This window comes from Mus caroli, unplaced genomic scaffold (assembly GCF_978045245.1).
Source record: "Mus caroli unplaced genomic scaffold, Mus_caroli_1 scaffold_1, whole genome shotgun sequence".
NCBI lineage: Eukaryota > Metazoa > Chordata > Mammalia > Rodentia > Muridae > Mus > Mus caroli.
The window spans coordinates 29,512,970-29,537,620 of record NW_028227256.1 but is presented as its reverse complement, the minus strand read 5'-3'; the positions used below and the strand labels follow the sequence as shown (position 1 = coordinate 29,537,620).

The 24,651-nt window shown below is 37.6% G+C and overlaps 1 protein-coding gene across 2 annotated transcripts in view; it reads right to left on the bottom strand.

Moving 5' to 3' along the window:
* Window positions 1-24,651, bottom strand: part of Khdrbs2 (KH RNA binding domain containing, signal transduction associated 2) — a 488,795-nt gene that overhangs the window by 48,680 nt on the left and 415,464 nt on the right. For both annotated transcript variants that reach the window (XR_015046810.1, XM_021163203.2), the window contains exon 8: window positions 2,849-2,907. Coding sequence is in view for 1 of the 2 variants with exons in the window: in XM_021163203.2 (XP_021018862.1) it covers window positions 2,849-2,907 (59 nt within the window). In the remaining variant the exon portion in view is untranslated. The remainder of the gene's footprint in view (window positions 1-2,848; window positions 2,908-24,651) is intronic.

Sequence of the window (24,651 nt, the reverse complement as noted above, 5' to 3'; positions counted from 1 at the left end):
GAGCAATAGAAAAAAAGTATACTTTGTAAATCATTACAAAGCTCGCACCTACCAGTACCTATGTGCAAAATATACTCTCTTGTTGCCTTTAAACTAACTGGGCTTCCTCAACCCCTGCTGATGTCATCTATGATGCTGTTGTCTTGAGACATTTCCAATGACAGGTTATCTTTGCAATGTCATTGTCAACATTTTGGGGGGCAGACAGAGGAGATGGATCTCAGGGGTTGTCATAGTTACTTACTTTTATTGCTGTGATAAGAAACCATTACAAAGGCAACTTAGAAAAATGTGTTTAATTTGGACTTATGGATTCAGAGAATTAAAGTCCATGATGGAGGGGCAAAGGCATGGAGGTAGGAACAGCTAAGAGCCATGTCTTGGTAAGCAAGTATGTGTGTGTGTGTGTATGTTTGTGTGTGTGTGTATGTGTGTGTGTGTGTGTGTGTGTGTATGTGTGTGTGTGTGTGTGAGAGAGAGAGAGAGAGAGAGAGAGAGAGAGAGAGAGAGAGAGAGAGAGAGAGAGAGAGAGAGAGAGAAGAGAGAGAACATGCAGGAGCACACTGGGAATAACAATAGCATGAGTCTTTTGAAACCTCAAAGCCTGCCCTCAGTGACATACCTCCTCTAACAAGGCTATTACTCCTAATTCTTCCCAAACATGTCTTATTAAGTAGGGACAAATTATTCAAATACAGGAGCCTATTGCAGCCATTCTCATCCAAACCACCACAGAGGCCAAGACAGATGGGGCAATGATCTTGGCTCTGAGGCATATTAGGTACGTGAATTTGATCTCATTTGGGTTAAACTTAAGAAAAATGATGGAGGTGTCAGATTATCCTGGATACAGATTGACCAAAGATAGGTACACTGTTGTATTCTCTATGATAAAAGCAGAAAAACTAAGTTTATATTTTATTCATTGATCATCTTCAGTAAAAAAAATAGAGAAGACATGTTACTTGTACAAGTAGAGACAGGCTTGGAAGAAGATTAGTATAGTTATTTTTTGTTGAACCTAGGGAACTGTAGATACCTTGAGGTGTTTAGCCTTCTACCTCAACCTAAGTGGGTAGTGGTGACCTTGCCAAAATTAAAATTGCTAGATTCTCTTCTTGTTTCGAGAATCATTGCTAGAATTTCTGGGGAGAGAACATCAATATGGTACTTTCAGATTCTATTTTTTGTTAATTATTCAATGAAGGAGAATGACTTAATGCTACAGCCTTAGTTCTTCATTTCTAAAATGCAGGTGATGTTTGAGAATCTTCCTAGAGGATGCCGATGGAGACTATGGAAGATATGTCTATAACTGTTTTCTTCTCCACTTCTCCTTTGCATCCCACTTACTCAGACCTGTATTCAAGTCCTCTAATGCAACCTTTACACCCAGATCCCATACTTTCTAATCAGGGTCATTCACATTAGATCTAGACTTCCTTAGGATTTGCTTAGTCCTGAGTCATGGAAAGTACCCTGATGTGGTAGCAGCACTGAGTCAAGTTCCAACTATTGACAAAGTACAAAAACAGAAAAGGAGTCTCAGAGCTATATTTTCATACTGACTTCTCCTTTGTCATAAATTGCTCAATATGTTCACATAAAATGAATAAATGTGTAATAATTTATATGGAGGGCATCAATTCTTGCTTTGCATTGGTTATAGCGTTATGTTCTCTTGCTGGATATGGCATTGCATTACTAAGTAATGACTGTTTCAAAGCATTACCCCATTCTTTGTAATCTTTAGTTTTCCTTCCCCCACCTGACCATCTGTGCCTTCCTTCTCCCACCTGGCAATCTGTCCCCTCCCCCATCTGACCATCTGTGCCTTCCTTCTCCCACTTGCCTATCTGGCCATCTGTGCTTTCCTTCCCACACATGACCATCTGTCCCCTCTCCTACCTGGTGATCTGTGCTTTCTTTCCCCCACCAAACCATCTATGCTTTCCTTCCCACACCTGGTTCATCTGTGCTTTCCTTTCCCCACCTGGCTGGTCTTCTGTGCCTTCCTCCCCCTACTCCACAACCATTTGTGCCTGTCTTTCTACATCCTGACATAGCATTACACTTTCATGATATGGCATTTCAAACTCATTGTTTTCTTCATTCTCCATCAGAAGAAGAAGGATTCTTGTTATAATTTTAACACAAACCCAAGAATATAAATTTCTAAATGTCATTTTCAAGGCAAACTTGCTAAATAAAAATTTTGTAGAGCCAGACATGACCCATCACAATGTAGTATTATCCTGACAGATCACAAGAAGTCAGCAAGTATTTGTGAAATAAAATTATGATTAACTTTAGTGATACTCGATTCAATAATACATTTTGAAATCAACTTTACAGACTAATATTTTATTGACTGTTTCTTAATACATACAAGAAAATGTTATTTAGGATTTTAAGAGCTACATATGATGGATAAATAATTTGAAAATCATTTCATAATAAAAATATTTATGAACTTTCAAGTCCAAATATATTTTAAATGTAGATTATACTGATATCTTTGTTACAAAAGGAAAGACACAATATCGATGTTACACTAAAGACTGGACTATGGGCATGCTGAAACATGGCGTCACTACTGACTGCTCACCAATGCTGTGGAAATGATCTATGATTGTGATTAATTTCTTTTGAAATTTTGATCGAAATTGATCTGTCCAATTTTCTGCACTGGTTCTGTAAGTCAAATCATACTGTAGAATTACATAAATCAATGTGGCAGACACTTCTGTGTAAATGGGGCAGTGCGGTAGATATAGAAATAATTTCTGAGTTGTCAGAGACAGATGGGTGTTCTGATCTCTTGACCATAGTAAGGAAAAGGTCTTACCGTAGCTGTCGTAGGCATCCTCATTTACTCCATGACCGTAGTCATAGTATTCAGGCACACTGCAACAGATTTAGACAGGAATCAGTGGTTCTGTGAGGGGGAGAATCAACCCAGAACTTCACAGAACCTTCAGCAACAAAATACAATCTTAAAGAAATACTCAATGATTAAAATGGAGGTTACTGGTAAAAGTACTATGACTGTAACACCATCATCTTTCTTTCTATCATCTATGTATCAAAGTATCTATGTATCTATCTATGTATCTATGTATCTATCTATGTATCTATCTATGTATCTATCTATGTATCTATCTATGTATCTATCTATCTATTATTTACGTATTTATTTATGGAATATTTAAGTTGGTCTTTGCCTCCACCTTCCTATTTGACACATTAAATTTCTCTTCAAACACGGGCCTTAGACTTCAAAAGTTGATGATAGAAAAAAAATGTAGTCTATTTTTAAGACAAGGCTGCTATACACAGTGGTGATCTGATTTATGTGGTCTTTACTGACACGTTTAAAAATATGTATCTTCTTTTTCTGGTTATAGACTTGTCAACTATTTAACCTATTTACTTTCCCTCGGTATTTCCACATTCAATAACTACAAAAATGGCACTGGGTTCTGTTTCTGTTTAAAGGTTTACAGTGTCTCCCTCACTCATAGTCCTTTCTTGCTTGGCCCTACTACACTGCTATTTTCCTGTCACAGGCCTGATTTTAGTTAGCATCCATGCTTTGCTGTGATTAGTTCTCTCCCTGTGACCTTTCACAGCATATTTCTCAGCTTCCTTTTGATGACTTCAGGCTGCTATTGCCATCACTCCAGTAAAAGAATTCTTATTTTTCTGTATTAGTAAGCTTTTCATTTCCTGACCACCTACTCTCATCCATTTATTAGAAATGTTCTCTTTTCTGTCCTAATTCCAAGAACAAGCTCATTGATGGCTGTGTTTAAACACCCACTCTATTCTTAGGACTTCTAAAATATGTCTCCACCTTTGGCACTTTGCCTCTGTTCTCAAACATGTGATGGTCTAGTGTCCATTCCTATTTGCTTGTCAAAATGCACTTTTACAAATTCAAAAGTGAAAATGTTTTTTTTCCCACCTCATATCTGTTTGTTTCACATTCTTCTATCATATTACTGGAAGTATGTTAGTGCCACTCAAGTGGTAATATGTGGGCTTCTCTTTCTTATCTCATGTGTGATGTTCAACCTGAATGGCAAGTTCCTTCATTTCTACTTGAAAATATGTTCACAACCTGAACATGCCCCAACATTTCCACAGCTGCAGCTGTAGCAAAAGAGTTTGCCATTTCTCTCCCAAATGATTCAACCTTCCACTAACTGCTTTTTATGCTCTGCTTGCTTTTGTCTTTCTATTTTTCTATATAGCAGCCATTTTTATAGATATGTTAAATCATCTGTGCTCTCTACTAAAAATCCACAGATGTCTTCCCAATGTCCTTTAGTGGGGAAAAGGCAAAACAGTTATAAATGTCTGTTATCAGGCTGCACTCTTTCACTTCCTCCTTTATTCAATTTAGGGCACACCATGCCAAAGAAAGTTTTCAAATTATGAAGACATACTACTACTGCCCAGTGTTTTCACAGTTGCTGATCTGTTATGTAGAAAATGCTTTTCCTAAACGTTCAGTTTTACTATTTCTTTCCATGTTTGTAAATGACTGACACCACTTGCAAATGGTTCTCCTGGTTATTCCGACTACATCCAGTCACACATGCCCTGTTTGTTCCTCTTGGCATTTGCTAATCACAGCCTGTTTTCATGTAACATAATGACCATATGCTCATTTTCTTAGCAGCTACTTTCCACTTATGCTTAGGCTTCTAGGTTTGCATGTTCGCTTTTCCCTGATTTACAATCAGTGTCCCAGACTGACTTTCTATAGCACTGGCTGGCATATGACAGCTTCTCCAGATTTATGACATACAGGAGTCCATTGTCTATAGGAGGGTAATTATGGACTTAGGCATAATGCAACTTGGACATTTTGAGAATAATACCCAAGAATTAGGAGTTATCATTTTCATAATTCTTATATTTCATTATTGATATAGGTTCTATAGTAAGAAAGAAAAGTCTATACCTTAGTTATGAATATCATACTTTGCCTAAAAAGTTCACTGGATTAAATTAGCCATAATCCATTGTCATCTACTTGCATATTAATTAGTTAAATATCTTAGTATTACTAATTCCTTGTATTGGCAGCATTAGAGCTTAAACCTACTAAACAAGCATTCCATCACTGAGTTCCACTCCTAGTCCCAAATTCCTTTCCGTAGAAGATGACGAGAAAGTGATCTCATACCAAATATCAAATGGAAAATAAAATCTGAGAATTGGTATAGGTGTCAAATATTAGGGGAAAAGACAATACAGAAGTAACTAAGATAATGTGCTTTCGAATGTTGGTCTTATTCTTCTAGAGTCCTCTAGATATAAACAGATCATGTATAAAGACTTCATTGAAAGAAAAGGCGCAGAAAGAAAGAAAATCTATATATACTTCAGAAAGTAATGAGAGACATAGAGACATTTGATTGTATTTATTTTCCCAAGATGCAATTTATAGTGAACTGTAATTTTAGCAAAAGGAGCTACAAAAAAATAAAAATACTTAGCACACCTTTACTGTTTTCAATATTTATACAGAAGCTCGTAAAATAATGCTGAATCTCCCCATCTTTTTATCATAGGTTAGTGGTGCCGACTGGTAACTGAACATTTGTATCTTCTTTCATACATATATCTTAATAGAGATGATGCAAACTTGGGCTCAACTGATGACTCAGATGTTCAGAATCAGTGTCTTCTTACAGAAGTTACACTCCCGGCAGCTAAGTCAGTTAGCTCACAACCACCTATAACTAGAACTTCAGGTCATCTGGCGTTCTTTTTTAGAGTCTGCGGACACCTGCATTCATGTATATAGGGTCCTCATACAGATTCCACAAATTTCTGACTGCCATTGTGTTAAGTTTCTGAGACTCGCCATGTTGCAGACAAGAGAAATTGATTTAATGATCAGCACTAGAAGGGGAGGATGCTGATATTGGTAAGAGCTTGTCTTTGAATAAACACCTGGTTCTATTTCCAGGAGTACACTGTCTTCGGATAGTATTTTGGACACTATCTGGTGCCATTGCTGTTATATTATTGGGTTCTCATCAAGATTTGGATTGAGGAAGCCAATGGAGGTCAAAGAGGAGCAGCTGGGAGAAATAATATAACAAAGAAGCTACAATTATTGTTTCTCATGAAAGACATAATCACACCAAGAAGGAATTTTCTCTTTCAGATTATAAGATGCATAATGGAAAGACACAGAAAATGATGGCTAACTGTCATGATGGCCTAAGTAGGGCATAGCTCTCAGTATTATTTCCATAGGAAGAGCTTTACTTTGACAAAGAGTTCTTTCTTCTTCTTCTTCTTCTTCTTCTTCTTCTTCTTCTTCTTCTTCTTCTTCTTCTTCTTCTTCTTCTTCTTCTTCTTCTTCTTCTTCTTCTTCTTCTTTTGACACAGAGTTTCTCTCTATAGCCCTGGCTGTCCTGGAACTCACTCTGTAGACCAGGCTGGCCTCGAACTCAGAAATTTGCCTGCCTCTGTCTCCCAAATGCTGGGATTAAAGGCGTGCGCCACTACACCCGACTGACAAAGAGTTCTTAAGTAATGAGTATATCCAGATATATGTACTTTTGTGACAAAATGAAGAAGCCAAGCCACAAGCAGAGGAGGTTCAGAAAGGCATAGTTAATACTGCTTTAAGGTGCCCTCACACTTTTCCATTAGGTTCTCCAACACTGATGATTTCCACAACAATCCTTGCACCTTTGATATGCTCTGGTAGGATGGAAAATATACAAATTGCAAAGTCTCCAAAAAGGACAAATGTTGAAGTATTCCCTTCAGATCTGCACACAGATACATCCATTACCCAGGAGGATGCCGGAGAACCTTCTTGGAGAGCTGCCATGACTCCCAGAAGAGAGAATCAAAACCTACAGATGCACTAATCAGAAATGTATTTCACCACTCGCCTATCTCCACTTGGCTGGATTTCACAACTGTTATGGTCGCTGAGTCTTCACTGTCTCATTTTTTCACAATCATAGCTTTTAGAACAATTGGTATGTTCCTTTCTCAGCACTTTATACTGGGTGTTTTGTATGGGGAGAGGTAGGAAGAATCCTGTGCTGATTATTTTACAAGGTACCAGACCTTACAGAATCACATCCATACCTAACTGGTCATGGAGATGTGTACATTTCAGAGATCCTGGGTTTTGAGCTAGTTCCAATAATTAGAAGCTGAGATATTCTACCTTGGGAAAATGTATTTTTTTTATAACAGAAAGAAGAAAAGTCACTTTCATTTGATGACTATGGAGAGGACCTAATAATAGAATACTTCTGGTTATCTCCCTGAAACATGCAGTACTTTCCTTCTTACGACACTGCCTGGCTCAACATTCCCCGATGCCTTCTATGACGTGCAGAGTAGTACTCCAAATTCATTACAATTTATGTGAAAGTAAATTCCCTTTCTTCTATTTCTTTTGGCCTCTCCTGAAACTGGCTGGAAATCTCAGTGATTCATCCCACTTTGAACAAGTCATGTTAGCAGTAGTAGCCCAACAATCTGGGTCCTTGTGAGGAGAGGTAGGTCGCAGGCACCCATCATCTCCTGCTACTATTGCAGCAAACCAGCAAGCTCTTCTCAGTGCCTCCCACACAAATGTGGTGCTCTCCGTTATGCAATTTAAACCCGTACCTCACTTATCAAAGCTGACAATAAAAGAATGCCCTGGTGGCATTAATATATGTTAATATTTGTTGAATGGATGAATAAATAGTAGATTTAAAGAAGCTAAGGAGGAGAACATCATTGTATTTCAGTATCAGGAACACTGAAGCTTATTTTTTTTTTAAAAGAGATGGAATATTGAAAAGACATCTGCTTGCACTGAGAGCAATGGAGCAGTAGTATAAACACACACACACACACACACACAAACATACAACAACAACAACAAAATCCAAGTTACTTATTTCTTTTTTGATGTAAATGATTTTAGTTAAACTTTAGAACTAACTATTCTGTTAGGGATTCTATCTCTTATATTCCAATTATTTCCCATTTATTTTTCAAATATTTGCTAATATTAAAGGCATTTTAATATAAGATGCTAATAACTATATATTGTTCATTTAAATCATAAGAAAATTCAGGTTTTATATGTATGTGAGCTCTTAGAAAAATTATATCCAATATGGCCATGATAATAACTATGCTCTCAATCATTAATAATGCCCTAATTTAATTAACAATTCTATAATCCAACAGTGCCAAGAGACCTTTTTCCTTATATTTTATAAAATATGAAGTAGAATGATACAGAATTGAGAATTAAATAATCAGCCTGTGTTTATACAGAATTCATTGGTCCTCTTTAACTGACTTCAAGAAGAGAATAAATGAAAGAGACATAATGATAGAACAGTTTTCAGGAATAACAAATAAAAGTATAAATACCATAGTTTATTATGATTAAGGTCACTTTAAATTTTAATCCCATTTTTCTTTTCTATATTTAAGAAATCAAGCATGGTACTTTGGCTCATATAAAGAGAAAAGTGATTGCTATATTTAGGCAAATTAACATGTTAAAAATAATGCAATAATGTGAACATCACATCTGAAGCTATGTAATACTGATGTAACTACACTTAGCATTTAAGAAATCATTCTCAACTATTTTCCTGCACTTACTCTGCACTCTTGCTTTCTTGTCTCAAGAGAAGTCATGAAGTAAAAAATGTCATACCCAGGTGCATTTTCATCCTAGCATCCATCCCCAAATTACCAACTGGATATTTTCTTTATTTCCATGTTTGCATATATGACGTTAAAGGCCTTCTGATAAACCTCATCAGCTCTGTGAAAATCTCTGTCTACAAAGCTGTAAATATCAATGAGTAAAACATGTAGGTCTATGTGTGTACTTCAGTAGCATTCTTAATGATAATAAACCATTACTGGCAGGGAGACTCTAACACTTTATTAGTCTTGTGCTACCTCCTGATTCTGATGGGTATTCCCATGTGTTCTCAAATTGGGGCAATCTTCTATTATTTCCTGTATTAAAAATGAATTTCTTCAGCACAGCATCAAACTGTGCAAACCTTTACTGGATCAAGACTTATTTGCTACCAGGTTTTAAGCAATGACTTCCTGTGTCTATTCCTTGTATTTTCCTTGTGAAGCCATCACTATCCCTGCACACTCATCTCCTAAAGTAGTCTTTCAATTTCACTGTCCCAAGCCATTTAAAGTAATGACATAATGACCACAAAGTTACAATAATAGCGTAATAAAAGCCTGGAAGCTGTGTGTATAGATATGTTGTCTATTCTGTACAAATATCATAATAAAAGGGAATGAAAATATCCTGATGGGAGTTACAGTACAGCAGAAAATCAATTAAACAAGTGTGAAATATTCTTTCCGTAATTTTTTACTTACTGAATACTAAAACCTTCAGAGTTGGTAGGCATTGCCCAGGTCAGAAGGAACAAGGGAGCCAAAACTCAGACAAGAGACTGTGTGGCTTCTACTGCTGCCCCAAAGTATCCAGGGAGTCAGTAGGTAGAGTAGCCACCCAATATTTGATCTGGGGTAAGAAATGGAACAAATGTTTAAGAATCTGTCTCTGTGTGATAATAAAGTCTAAATGTAACCAGAGAATCAATAGAATACACTGCATGATATAAGATAGGGCTGTAGACAACAAGAAGCTACTCTAGTTGGATTTTTTTTGTTGTCGTTGGTCTCATTTGTGTTGAGAATGTGAGAGTGAATCTCCCTCTTAAATTGTGAGAAATAATGGGTAGTGAACAGCAACTTATGTGTTGGAAGTCAACATTTAAAAATGTATTTACCATCTGTGGGGCATTGGGCTATACACAGGCAGTATGGTCTCCAGTCGAGCTGAGATGCTGAACCCTGGGACCCGGTGGTGATAATTCACCTACACGGGATAGAAGGAGTTCTCTCATGTCTCCTGGAACTCTGGCTCCTGTCCAAGTTGCTGCCCCCTACGGCCCCCACAGGAGAAGCATGGTTAGGGTAGGCAATGCCCCAAGCTTCTAACCTTCAAGCTAGACTCCTCCCCAGTTACCTAGCAACAGTAAAGATAACAGCATACCATAAGAAGGGCTGTTTGGCCCCTCCTCACTTTCTTGCTCTCTTGCTCTTACTCCTCTTACTCCCCTTAAACTCTTCTCTCCTCTCCTTTCAATCTCTTTCTTTCTCTCCCTCTTACTCTCTAGCCTTTCTTCTCTCTGTTGTCTCTCCTTTTCCCCATCTCTCCTCTTGGCCACGTGGCTGCTCTCTCTCTCTCTCTCTCTCTCTCTCTCTCTCTCTCTCTCTCTCTCTCTCTCTCTCTCTCTCTCTCTCTCTCTCTCTCTCTCCACCTTCTCTCCTTTCCCCCTGCCTTTCTATAATAAATCTCTAAAACCATAGACTATCTCTGTTCATCAAGGCCCGCTGTGCTTACTCTCGACTGCGTGGGAACCTCTTTCTCTATGCCCTCTCCCCCATAACCCTGGGGCTGCAAGGTGTTGCCCCAGGGCCTCCTGGTTCCAGGGGCTTCCCCTTGTCCACCCCCTCATTGAATGGGGTCAGTGGCTTAGATGCCCACCCGGGGATTAGTGGAAAGTGTCTGGCAGGCCTCCCACGTCCACCTGCCCAGAGCATAGAAGGAACTCTGGTCGGACATGGGCTATTCTCCCTTCCCCTTCCTTCCTCTATACCCCTTTAGTTCCCACAACCATCTATTGTTTTTAACACGTTGGCCTAAAGGAACATTTCAAGACAAATGTTGATTGATTTCCTTATATGTTTTGATGAATATGTCATTTTAGAAAAATCATTTAATCTCTTCGTACTCCAGTGTTCACTTTTATTGGTAATAATTTTATAGCCCTCAAGTATTAAGGGCATAACCTCTGATAACTCTGGAAAGTGTCCACAATATATCATGTGCTCGACTGCTTTTAGTGAAAGATCCTCCCACCAATGAAAGTATTGCCACATGGCTTGGTTTTTTAATATTCATAAAGGTTGAAGTGCCAAGGAGGATATCAGGTTGAAATATTCTGAGACATTAAATAGCTCTACATGCCTCCCTAAGTTTCATTTGATGGTAATCAGTGTTCATAGGATGAAATATAGGCTGATTATTCATGAGGTAAGTGACATATTTGTTCTGCTTATAGATTAAGGATCAAGACAGATGATCTATGTAAGGCATCCAGTGTAGAATTATTATCAGCTTGGCAATGATCGCCATTACATAAAATGGGTATTTTGAGAGTGTTGCATATCAAGCAGTAGAGAAATAGATTTCTGTGAGCCACTGTTTTCGGATCTAACACCACTCATACATTTCTTCAACTAAAACCTTCTTACAAAGCACTATTTTATCCTCTACTCCCCATTTAGTTTATTATCTTTGACTTGTTTTGACCCTTTCTTGTATAACTGAAGTGTGAGAAAGTTTATAATGAGAACATTAATCTTCTGTTTAGTTGCACAAAATTATTATTAGAATGTAGCAATTATTTTCAGAAATAAGACCATCAAATGACTGATTAATTAGGGTGCATGGCACATGGCATTGTTAAATGAACTGTTACAACTACATAGAAGTTACTGAACTTGTCTTGAAACCGACACAACTCAAAATGCATGCACATATTTTTTTGTTGTTGAGTCATATTTCATATGTTTCAATAGGATTTCAGCACTGAACACATTGGTATCGTTCCTATTTATTTAAATATAGTAGGTTACTTTGAGACTGCAAACAGCGAGATGCTGTGGCCATGTTGTAACTGTGATTCATATTATTCTCCATTCAAACCACAAGCGTATTCTCTCCTGTGCTGTTTAATGTTCTCAATCCACTTGCTCCCGATTCAAGAGCTATTTACACACAACATACTTTGGAAGTTAAACACACATGCATAACTGAGTCTGAGGAGGGAGCATATACATTTACAAAAGGGATTCTGTTTTGACGACATGTGAGGCTACATTCATCACAGAAACAGCATGGGACAGATGCCAGGCAAGTCTTGTACTGTTCATGAGTAAAAATATCGTGAAACATGTTTACTGTTAAATATTAGAAGTATGTAGATTTTGATGGGAGCCTAGCAAAATAATCATCAGAGAGACCAGAGAGACATTATCCAGAAGGTGATGTGAACAGATGCAGAGTCCTAAAGCCGAACAGAGCTCCGGCAGCTCTGCTGAGGATGAAGAGAAACTATCAGAGAACCAGAGGGATCAGGGACACAAAAAGAACATGGCTCACAGAAAAACTCAATGGGAATCATGGGGTCTCTCAGAGATCAGGGAGTCTATAGGGGTCTGATCTAGGTCCTCTGTGTAGATGTTATGGCTGAGTAGTAGCTTGGTGTTCTTGTGGGAATCCTAAAAGTGGGAGCAGGGGCTGTCCCTAACTCTTTTGCCTATGTGTGGGCTTCTTGTCTTCAAACTGGGTTGCCTCATCCAAACTTTGATGTGATGATATATGCCTCGTCTTATTGTAGCTTGTTATGCTGTGTTTGATTGATGTCTCTGGGAAGTCTGCTCTTTTTTAAGCAGATGCTGAGTGAAGGAGGGGTGGGTCTGGGAGAGAAGGGGGGTGGGAGGGAGAGATTAGAGGGAGGGGAGCGAGTGGAAACTGGTTGAAGTACAAAATATAAGAGAAGGATACAAACATTAAAAAATAAAAAAGTATATAGATTTCTTGAAAAATGGCGAGTCAGAATTCAAGCCCTGTGACTTCTCGCACCACTGCCGCAGCATGTTTGAATAGAGTCCTTCTCCTTTTAACATCCGAGGTACCCATCAGTGGTACCCATACACAGTGCAGTGCAGCAGGAAGCCATAGTTCTTTCCTTACCACATGCCTCTAACTATGGTAACCTTAACTCTTTGCACCTAAGAAGGTTTCATCCTCCTCCTAGGATCCAGGTCAACAGTCAGCTTCTCTCGAAGGGGTCATCAATGGCTCTCCTGTCACACTTGTTTTCTGTAAGATTGTTCTCACGTTCCCACACAGAGTACCTCCCCACATCAGACCTCTTTTATTTTTCAAAGTTCTACATCGTCTATGGCAGTGACTCTATTAATAGCTAATACGTACAACACTATGCTAAAATGAAGATTCACACTCGGACTCAACTGTCCTTGGCTGGCGTACAGACATTGAAATTTCACTTGCAGTGATTCTGATGTGGAGGTTCAAGTCACTCTTTGTCACATTTTGCAAATGCAACAGGACCCTAAGAAAGAAAACCACGCTAACGGAGAAGATGTAATTCCGAGCTACACTTCTGTTTCTAGACATCTTGCACAAAGCAGAGCCTCTATATGGTGGCCTCATTAGCACTGCTGAAGGATGATGCCTTTGGAAAGGCTGGTGTGTTCCCTGCCAGGCCCCTCTGCTTCTCATTTGTTCCCTTCTCAGGTCTCAAGGAATTCAGTTTTATTGAGTATTGGGTAGCTGAATTCCACAACTATTTATGTGAAGTAAGTTTGGAAAATTTAAAATTCAAACACTCTGGAATTTCTCATTTTTAATTTCAGATCCCCAGAGTCTGTAGCCAATTACTCCTTCACAAGTTCTCTGTCAGAAATAAGCAGTCGGATCCCAAGCCAAAGCAACAAGAAGCTAGTTATGCCTATTTATAATTCACTAGGCATGGTTAATGACTTGCATGCAAAGTTATTAGCATGTATCTTGGGCACAGATGTCACTGAGGACATTGTATAATGCTGTACGCACATTACTTTGACTTTCTAAAATAAAATAAATTCTAAATTGAAATTATCTGGTTCACTGTATTGCAACTATAGGATAAAAGCCTATACTTGTTTTAATCCCTGTGTGTGATATGTGTGGATATAAGGTGTGTGTGTGTGTGTATGTGTGTATATGTAATATATGCATATATAAGTGTGTGATATATTTATAATGTATGTGTGTGATGTGTGTTTGATAAGTACGATGTGTGAATGGTAGTATGTGATGTGTGTGTGTCTGCATGTGTGTGATGTGTGTAATTTGTGTACAGTTGATAGTGACATATCATGCCATGGCCCTCAGTGGAGCTCAGAAGGTCAGCTTGAGTACTGTCTTTTTCTTGTACCTCCACGCTATCCCTGCACATGTCCGGGTAGATGACCCTTAAGCTTCTAGGCTTCTTTTCCTCTCCCTTCCATAACAGCACTGGGATTTCACGTATGATGTCAGGCCTTTTCATGGGTTTTGGACATCCAGCCTCAGGACCTCATGCTTATGTGGCCATGTCCCCTGTTCTGATAGTTTGTCCTAATATAAGGTATTCTTTTTTCCCTTTTTATTATTTTTCTTTTGACATATCTATGACTGTGTATTTTTAAATTCATAAATGAAAACTATATTTTATAGTATATAATATTATTTTTTCATGTATGGACACAATTATGTATGTGTATCCATGATGGATATATACAGCTTAGAATTATATAACAATTAAATGCAAATCACATAGATATTATTTTAAGAGTTAATTTTTTGGTAGTCATAACACTTAAGCATTTATTTAATGTCTTCTATTATATGTGATATGATTAGCAACTATAGACATTGGAGGCACAGTAAGTGTTTCTAGTGTATTTTTTGAGAATATTTTCCCTAGGGTTCATGATCTCAACATTCATGGATGGTTGACTCTGCTTACAGTAGTGGATATGAATTTCCTCCCTCTGAGTGGGCCACAGTCCAGTTAAATTAATCTGTTAGTTACCTCTAAGATACAAGTGCCACTATGGTACCCTTGGGCACATTCAGTCATGTTGGTCACTGTCATTTGTGGGTTAGGACTATTGCTTATGTTTCTCACCTGGAAGCATTCACAGCACCTCTGCTGTGATGAGAGGTGGTCCTCAGAGAGGAGACGTAGCTAAGTTCCAGTTCAGTACTATCATGTATTAGTTTGTGGAGACCTCAGCAGTAGGGTCTTAGCCTCATGTTCCTGTAGGCAACCAAGGGCAAAGGCAATGGCCTATATTGTTTTTGGGGAACTCTTAAACTCCCCTGTGCAATAATTTTAAGAGTGGTTTCCTATGCTAGGAACTGGGGTTTTGAGTAGTTAGTCTGTGTCTCTTTGATGAGGCAACTGTCAAACCAAGTAGCATGGCTTTATTTAATATATATGGGATATATAATTCATAATGTATGTTTTAAATTATATAGAGAGATTATACCATCAGTAGTTTTCCCTGTTCATTTTCCTATTTCTCCCTTCATAGATCTTGTATCATGCTAACTTCTAAATATGTGGAGTTATGGTCAACAAATAACAACATGCAACACTCATCATTCCTCTTCTGAATGACCTTACTCAGACTCATATTTTCTGCTTCTACCTCTATACCTGGAATATGTCATCATTTCATTTTTCTTTATAGCTGAATAAAATTATATCATATATACATGCTAAATTTTCCTTATCCATTCATCAGCCAAAGGGCATTGAGCTTGTTTCCATTTCCTAGTTATTGTAAATAGGCCAAAAATGAACATGGCTATAATATGAGCATGGCGAAATATACTGAATCCCCTGGGCTTATGGTACAGAGTAGCAAGTATAATTGATCATATGGTAGATTTACTTTGATGATTTTAAAATCATAACAAAAAAAGAATGTTTTGTATTTCAGTGTATCATATTGGTTTAGTGCAAAACATTTTTAAATTTAATTTTCTTTAGTTTTTGAGAGTTTTATAATGTGCACGCAATGCAATTTGATCACATCGACTATCCAGTCTCTCCCCACACCTTCTCCCTCATTTCTCTTCCTCATTCCTGCACCTTAACTTTATGTCTTCTTCTTTATAAAGCACAGAGTGCTGCTGCCACATGCAGAGGAATGGGACCATCCACTTGAGTATTGACAGTCTACCACAGACCATACTCCTGAAGAAAACTGACTCTTCCTAATCCAGCAGCCATTTTGTCCAACAGCTCTCATGAAGGGAACTTGAGTTTCTGAGCCTGTCATCCCATTCATGCTAAAACATCAGTTGGCTTCATCTTGTGCAGGTCTTGTGCAGACAACCATAGTTGGTGTGAGGTGATGAGAACAGTTCCACCATGCCCAGAAGATACAATTTGCAGTAGTCTTTATTTACCTCTGGCTCTTACAATCTTTTTTATTTTCATTCACAATTTTATCCCCAAAACAAAGATAAGCTAGGAGATGGAGGCTGTAGGTTTCTTGAAAATCTAGAACTGTGCCATATGCTTTCTTAGTCCTTGATAATGTGTTGAGCCTTTCTTATCATTTCAGTCCTAAGTACTTTATAATTGGATACTCTGGAAGTACATGTGGCTCTTCAGCAGTAAATTACACTCCAAGATCTTTGTCTTTTTCCTGGCTTAGTTTTACCCAGCAGTAAAATCCCAGCAGAGCATCAGTTCCTGAAAGCCTTATGGTACTGCCTCTTACTCTCCACATGAGAGCTCCTCAGGTTTTCTCACATTCTCTCATACTCTGGTTTCTAGCACATTAAATATTAACTTGTTTTCTCCCTGACCATTCACATACATTGTCTTGATCTTCACGCCATCTTTTGCAGACCATTTAGTGCCTTAAATGGTAACTCTGAGTGAATCATTAAAACCACGGCATTGGGAGCAGTATCTGTACATTGATTTTGCTTTTACACTCACTTGTGTACAGTAGAACTTAGAAAATAGTGGGCTTAATATTTAGTTTATTTCACAAAATGTTTAACATCTTTCAACATATTGCTAGCATCTAAATATATTACACTGTTATTAAATAACTGATTTATCAGGCTATGTTTTCAAAACATGACTGCTATAATATTTTCCATCCCTGAGGCACAGCAGTTGTCAATCTACCAGTGATGTCTAACATCTCTGCTTTTGAATCTGGATTGACTGTAATTCTCGTGTAATTAAGGGTTATCCCCTTAATTATCCCCTTATTGGCTATATCACAACAGGCAATATAGCTTCTGCTTGTGGTTTGAGATACCCATCTGACACAATGAGCTGCCACACTGTATGCACAAAAGACTTATGAGCACTCTACACAACAGTTCCATTCTGATGCTGAAGAAACATTTAATCAGAGGCAATCTTCCCATAACGCCAATGTCCTGTCACTGAGACTATTGGCCTCTGTGCCATCCCAGACACAGTGGGGCTGAGGCAAGCCATGGCTGTACCTTGATGAAATTCCTAACGTACAAAATGTACATTTTTGTTTTAAATGTCACTACTTCTCAAGTGTTTTTTTGTTTGTTTGTTTTATTTTGTTTTTGTTGTTGTTGTTGTTGTTTTTATGTAGAAACAGTGGTTAAAAGCCCAGATTACTTGGCCCTGTGAAGACTCAAGGCCCCAGTGTAGGGGAATTTGAGGGTGGGGAGGCAGGAGAGGATGGGTAGAGGAACACCCTCATAGAAGCAGGTGGAGTGGGGATAGGATAGGCAGTTCCCTGGGGGGGGGGGAGTGGATAACATTTGAAATGTAAAACAAGAAAATATCCAATTGAAAAAAAGTACAAAAAAATAAACAGAAGCCCAGATTCCAGCTTTTATTCAAAAGGGCCAAATAAAGACTAGAACCCTTGGCCACCTTCATCATCCTAAGGGCCACATGGTTGTAGCATTCTATGTTTGAACAAAGGGTGGTTCCAAGTTCATTCACAGTGTTTGCCACTCCTTATTTTATATTTTGACACTCATATATTCAGTGGCATTCTTGACTTCTTCCACATGCCATTTCACTACATGTTAAATAGGTTTCTTTCTTTCTATTTGTTGATTATTTTATTTTTGGTATTGTCAAGCTTCCCCACCTACCACTTAAACAAGCTTTTCACCTCACCTGACCATCACAATGCATCCTTGCCAACACACTGGGTTGTTTGAGAGTTTATGCTGATTGAGAACTACTGATTTCTGGAGCTCTGATTGTGTATGGTTTGCCCACCCACTCTCAAGTTTCCTGTTGAGGAATGTCTCTGATCCTAAATTAACCTCGTGAGATTTCTTCATCTCCATAGGAGAGTGAGCAGACATCTAGCTTCTGTGGAAGACTGATCCTTCATGTGCCTAAGGACAACATAGTTTCTAACTGGTCCTATTAAAGTGCTGTGGACAGGTTATTTTTGCAAGCAGTCTAGTTATCATGAAAGTTAAGTTTAAATGAATGAAACATGGTTATCAAAAACACTGACTTAGAAAAATTCATCATTTCCTTTACATTTATGTGGTGTCTCTCTGGTCTATATCTGAAATAAGTATTCAAAAGGTAACAAGTTCATCTAGAAACTGAGTTTCATTCGAACAATGTGAAATCTACATTTTATTCATGCAGAAATTTTTTATAGAGCATGAACATAAAACTAATTTGTACAATAGCTGTGGGAAAACATCTCAAATTCAATAATCCTATAAATTTAATAGTATCATGGACGTTGGCAAAGAGAATTGAATTTAAAAGTGGAGGTGAACAGGTTTACAGTGAATGGTGACACTTAATAGAACAGGACAAGCAGTTATCTACCTAATATAATAACAATAACACTTATTAAAGTATGGTGGGTTTTATACTATGTGTTTATTAGAAGAATTTCCATAAATGCAGCATTAAATGTGATGCTCACCTGAATCTCACAGCCTGAAAAAATAATTGAATAATTTGATTTTTCTCATGTTTTTCAGTCGGAATATTTTGAAGCCTGAAGGTAAAGCCCTGTATTCTTGTGACATGCAGGTACCCTCTGTTTTTTTCAGGTGTGTATTGAAAATGTGTTGAAATTATGATCCAGTTCAAATTTCCAGGCAGTATTTATCAGTCTTTATGTTTAAGGCTATGTAGATGTAACATATAAGGGTTTGAATTTACTGCTGGAATTAACTACAACTTGAAATCAGTGCCTTTGTCCCATGGTGCTGTGGGGGAGCACAGACTCCTGAACACCCCTGACATGAGCACAGAGCTACTACGGCAGTGGCTCTGATGAAACACCAATGGTAAGCAGTCTATTAGCAAGAACATGGTGGCTCCCATCCTTAGCACTATGAGTACTGAGGTGCAAAGAACTTCTAAAAGTTGGTCTAGGAATGTGATTGTCCATCTACTCTGCATTTCATGTGTTCACTGTACCTTTCAAAGAACAAATGAATATTTTCAAACATGCAGAAAAAGTCGTTTAGAACCTCAATACATGACTGACTGTTTCCATTAAAATTTCATGCCATTGTTTGAACCTTCTAACAGCTGATATGGATCATTACAATTCCTAGTTATGGTAAGTATATTACAAATTTTGGATGTCCTGATAGGTCTCCTCCACTATCTTTCTCAAATCCCTTAATCCTTCTAGCATCAATTCCATTGGGAGGATGACTAGTGGCTGCTCCATCTCCTGCTTCCTAAAGTGTCAAGATGGTGGGAGTCATGGAGAGAGAGACTGTGGGGAAGTCAGCGATGCTTCAATATCTATCAGTCCTTTAAAAACTTTTCCTTTCTACTCTGAAGTGAAAGTGTCAGTTCATGTCTAGTGGCTTCACCTATGGGGTTCTCTATCTCCCTTTAATTTCCATTTGGGCTTACACAACAGTTACGTCACACGTCTTGACCTCTCAGATGACTGACATCTTCCTTGTGGCCATCTGCCAGTGAAAAATAATCCCCATACTACATACACCTCCCTAGAAATACCTTAACCCTCTCATCCATCTTCCAGAGCAGACATTGTATACAGTGGACAATATAGGCAATCATATGAGTAGATCTTTTACACTAAGAATTTATAAAATCTTAGTATTTCACACCTAAATCAAACTTCAGACCTGATCTTTTAACTTTCCTTTGTGGCAATAGCATTTCTATCTAAGTAAATGAAACTTATATTCCCATGTCTATGACTTGCTTTGATATAGATTTTTTTATATTGAGAAATGTTAGCAAAATATTCATGAAACTGTGTGATATATATTTTTAAGAAGGGTGAGCTCTGAAAATGTTAATGTCTCAAGGGGTAGATAAAAATACGGTAAATGACAAAAGATTACTTGGTCCAATTAAAGGTGGTAAGCTTATAGTGTAACTGGTTTTAAAACCAAGGCTTCTCAAAAGTGAGTCACCGTGGAAACAGCAGTAGCAGTTCTGTACTTTGGAGATTGCATAATCACTCTGAGATCTATTCTTTCACTTTTTCCCCTAGACAGAGATCAAGGGAAAAAGATGTTTGGAGATCCTTATACTGTTAACACGCTCAGCAGTCATTAATGTCATTTAATTAAGCTGTCTCCTGAGCACAGTTTGGTACAGAACTTTTTCTGATCCATTTGAAAAGTTTCAGAATTCATGGTACCTTATAAAACAACAAGGGGCTAATTATGCTGTTCCATCTTTTGAACTGCAGTGAACCTTTACAGCTATTACCTTGTGAACGCCCCTGGAATTTCTGCTGAGGATAATACAATGGTCCTGGTAAGGTAGGACATGGCTTCTGCTTTACGATTCTTACAACTCTATATTCATCTCCTGACTAGCATCTAAAGGAGCCCCTTTTATTTCAGACAGATTATACGTCTCCTATTTAGATTCCAGAATTTAACGTTAGCATTTCTTCTGATTTTGACTTTAACAAAACAAATATGATTTGTATTATCTACCAAAATATTCAAATTGTTTATAAATGTTGGAGTTATGTTTTCATATATTTCTTTTCACATTATTTCTTTTACTACTTTATTTCAAGTCTTACAACATTTTTTTCTATTTCTAAATCTGTCTCTCTCTCTCTCTCTCTTTTGGTTTTGGTAATGCATAAAATATATTCAATAGTGAAAGCATAAAAGCCATTGTGACATTCTACTCCTTCCATGTTGATTGGCTGCTCTGACTGTATGGAAAGCCAACAAGTTTAACAGTGGGTCTGGTTAATTTCATGTCTTTTATTTGTAGGATTTTTCTTTCATATAATAAAGCTTAAAATAAATTATAAAGAAAGTCTTACACTAAAAGTTCAACTAAGGAGTCATGTCTGAGAAAAAAAATGAGAACTAATTCTTGAGAAAATGGACTTCATTTCACACCTAATTATCAACACCTTTTTATTGTAAATGGATCTTCAGATAAATCATTAGCAAAAAATATCATATCACTTAAAAATTAAGTATTGTACGTTCTATACTGTCATGTATCCATTTCTACTTAGTAAGTGCTTATTTAACCAGACTTTTGTGATGCTGGGATACATTCTGGGGCCTTCTTCAGACCACACTGTCAGTCTATCACTCAGCTGCTACATCTTGAACCATTCTGAGTGTGCATGGCCAGGGAACACAGATTTAGGTTAACCCAAATTTCATGTTCCAACATGGAAGCAGCATAGTGAAGTTTTATAGTTTTACAGAACAAAGAAAGTTATAATTCAAGTCAAGTTCAAAATGAACTGGGGATACACAACAGAGGCAGTTCTAGAAGGGCATGGTTAGGTTTCCTATAGGCCCAGGATGGTATCTGATGACATTCTTCCCCAGCTGAATTGCTATTGCTAAGCATACCCTTTCCTCATATTGATGCTCTAAATCCTCCAGTGTTCATCTTTGTATCTGTAGTACATACTGAGATTATACTAACTAAAATCTCCAGACTGTTTTATGAAATGATACTTCTTACATTGATGCATTTATTCAGATTTGTTAACACAAAGGTATCCTCACTTTCCGTCTCTCTCTTTCTAATCTGTTTCTTTTTGTTTGTTTGTTTCGTTTTTGTGGTTTTTTGTTTTGTTTTTTGTTTTTTGTTTTTTTTAGAGACAGGGTTTCTCTGTGTAGCCCTGGCTGTCCTGGAACTCACTCCATAGACCAGGCTGGCGTCTAACTCAGAAATCCGCCTGCCTCTGCCTCCCAAGTGCTGGGATTAAAGGTGTGAGCCACCAACATCTGGCTCTAATCTGTTTCTTATCTCTACTCTTTTTCCCTCTTACTATGTAGCTCTGGTTGACTTGGAACTCATTCTGTAGGCCAGCATGACTGTATTATGTATGAATTCTCATGCAAGATTTTATATTAGTCATGATTGAACAATATTTGATAAAACAGAAATTTATGATTATTGCCAATTATAAGATTAGAATTATTATTATTCTCTTAGTACCTGTTTTCTTTAATTAGTAGAAAAACTTATATAGGCATAAACCACCCCAATTTAAGCCAGTATTTTATGAAAAGCAAAGCTCAGTGCTGGATTTGGGTTACCACCCCTCCAACTGTTCAGAGCATCTTGAAGTTCCCTGAGACAATGCAGGGCATACTATGCACCATTTATTACGGTTTTCCACTGTAATTGAGGTGTGTGTGACTATGTTGCTGAAGACACCACACACTTTGGTCATAAGCTATAAAGAGATAAGGGTAATAACTAGGTATCTTTCTCCTTGCTCTCTAGTTTCCATAGCACAGGGAGGTGCTATTTAGGCTGTAGTGGAGAAAAGTTATCAATTGTTGGACCCTGCTGTGTACAATGTGAGCAGCAATAATAACTAACAAGGCAGCATATACCCATGATTCCAATAATGGCATGAATGTTAAGGGGGCAAACAACCACTTTCTGATTAGCTATAGGCTGTCTGCATAGGAGGCAACACACAGTACTACTGTAAATCTAGCCAAGGACCTATGGTTGAGGAAGTCATAGACCCCCCAGGAGTGAGCATTTACTATATTTGCTAGAAGGCAGATTACATTCCAGTGCGTTGCCCCACTCTACACCTATATATATAAGGACATGCATTGTGGAGTCACTGGATTTTAAAAATATGTAAATAAAAAGAAGCCACAAATTTGGGAGACATTTGGGAATAAGGGTGGATTTGGAATGACTTGGAGGAATGAGCAAGAAGTAAACATGATAAAAATGCATTGTATACATTTATGGAACTCTCAATTTATAAAAATAATATACTCAACAAACAATTACACCAATGGAACAGCAGGACTGAGTATAATACACAAACACACACACACAGGTAGATATGTATATAGATATGGATATGGATATAGATATATAGATATAGATATATCAGCATATCTTTAATACATCTAGTTGCAACAATGGTATTAGAAATATATCACATGATACATTGAAGAAAGAACAACAGCTACAGAAATAATAATAGAAAAATTAGAGAAATTTACAGAGAAGCATGAAACAAGATATGTATTTCCTAACCTCTTTACAAATCAGCTCAAAATGTTTTAAAGATATGTTGGTTTGACTAGGCATGTCTCCATAGACCCATGTGTATAAATACTTGAGCCATAGAGAGTAGCACAATTAGAAGGTATGTCCTTGTTGAAGTAGGTGTGTCCTTGTTGGAGGAAGTGAGTCATTGTGGAGATAGGCTTTGAGGTCTCATGCTCAAGATAGGTCTTGTATGGTACTCTCATGCTGTCTGCAGATCAAGATGTATAACTCTTAACTCCTTCTCCAGTACCATGTCTGTTTGCTTTCTGCCATGATGATAAAGGACTAAACCTCTGAAACTATAAGCCAGGCCCAATTAAATGTTTTTCTTTATAGGAGTTACCATGGTCTCTTCATAGCAATAGAATCACTAAGAGAAAGGATATTACTGTGAGACTTGAAACTAACACTCCTAGAAGGAAGATCCCAGCACAGGCAATACGTTTTGAAGTACAACTCTAAACTTAATAGAACAAAAATAATTCAATGTCAAACAATATTCTGTCAAATAAAATCATCATTACATAAGAATATGTTCCTAAGGGTGAAAGAGACAACCAACAGCATAGAAGAATATGTTTGCCAGCTATTCCCTTGACAGATAACCAGTATCCAGACAAGACTGAGAGTTCAAAATATAAATAATTCAAGAAAACGATAAAAAAATATTTTAATAAATAATTCTCAAAAAAGCACAAAACACAAATGACATATATATATATATATATATATAAGTCTTAGCCATCAGGGAAATAACAATCAGTATTATATAGGAAGTCCATTTTTTCACCAGTGAAAAATAAAAATTATCCAAGAAGACAAAAACATAACAATAAAAACAAAAATCATGCTTCCGGGGGCTGGAGAGAAGGCTCAATGGTTAAGAGCATGAACTGCTCGTCCGAAGATCCTGAGTTCAAATCCCAGCAACCATATGGTGGCTCAGCAACCATAGGTAAGGAGATCTGACACCCTCCTCTGGAGTGTCTGAAGACAGCTACAGTGTACTTACATATAATAAATAAATAAGTCTTTTATAAAAAGAAAACAAACAAAAAACTGACACATCCTAGCAAGGTTGTAGAGCAAAGAGCATCCACACACACAGTGGGTAGGAATTGAAAATATTACAGAAAACTGAGTACGAACTCCTCAGCATCTAAAAGCACAGCCTCCATATATTTTAGCCATTCTCTACCTGGGTCCATCTGCAAAGCAGATAAAGTCAACATGTGAAAGTGACTCCTGCCTGCTGTTGCAGACTGTGGGTAGGTTTATTAGAATCATTAAGTGATGTCTTCTGCCTACATGTACATCTACAGAAGATGGGTGTGCATGATTGTTTTATGTCAGCTTGACATGAGCTAAAGTCATCTGTAAGGAGAGAACCTCGACTGCAAAATAC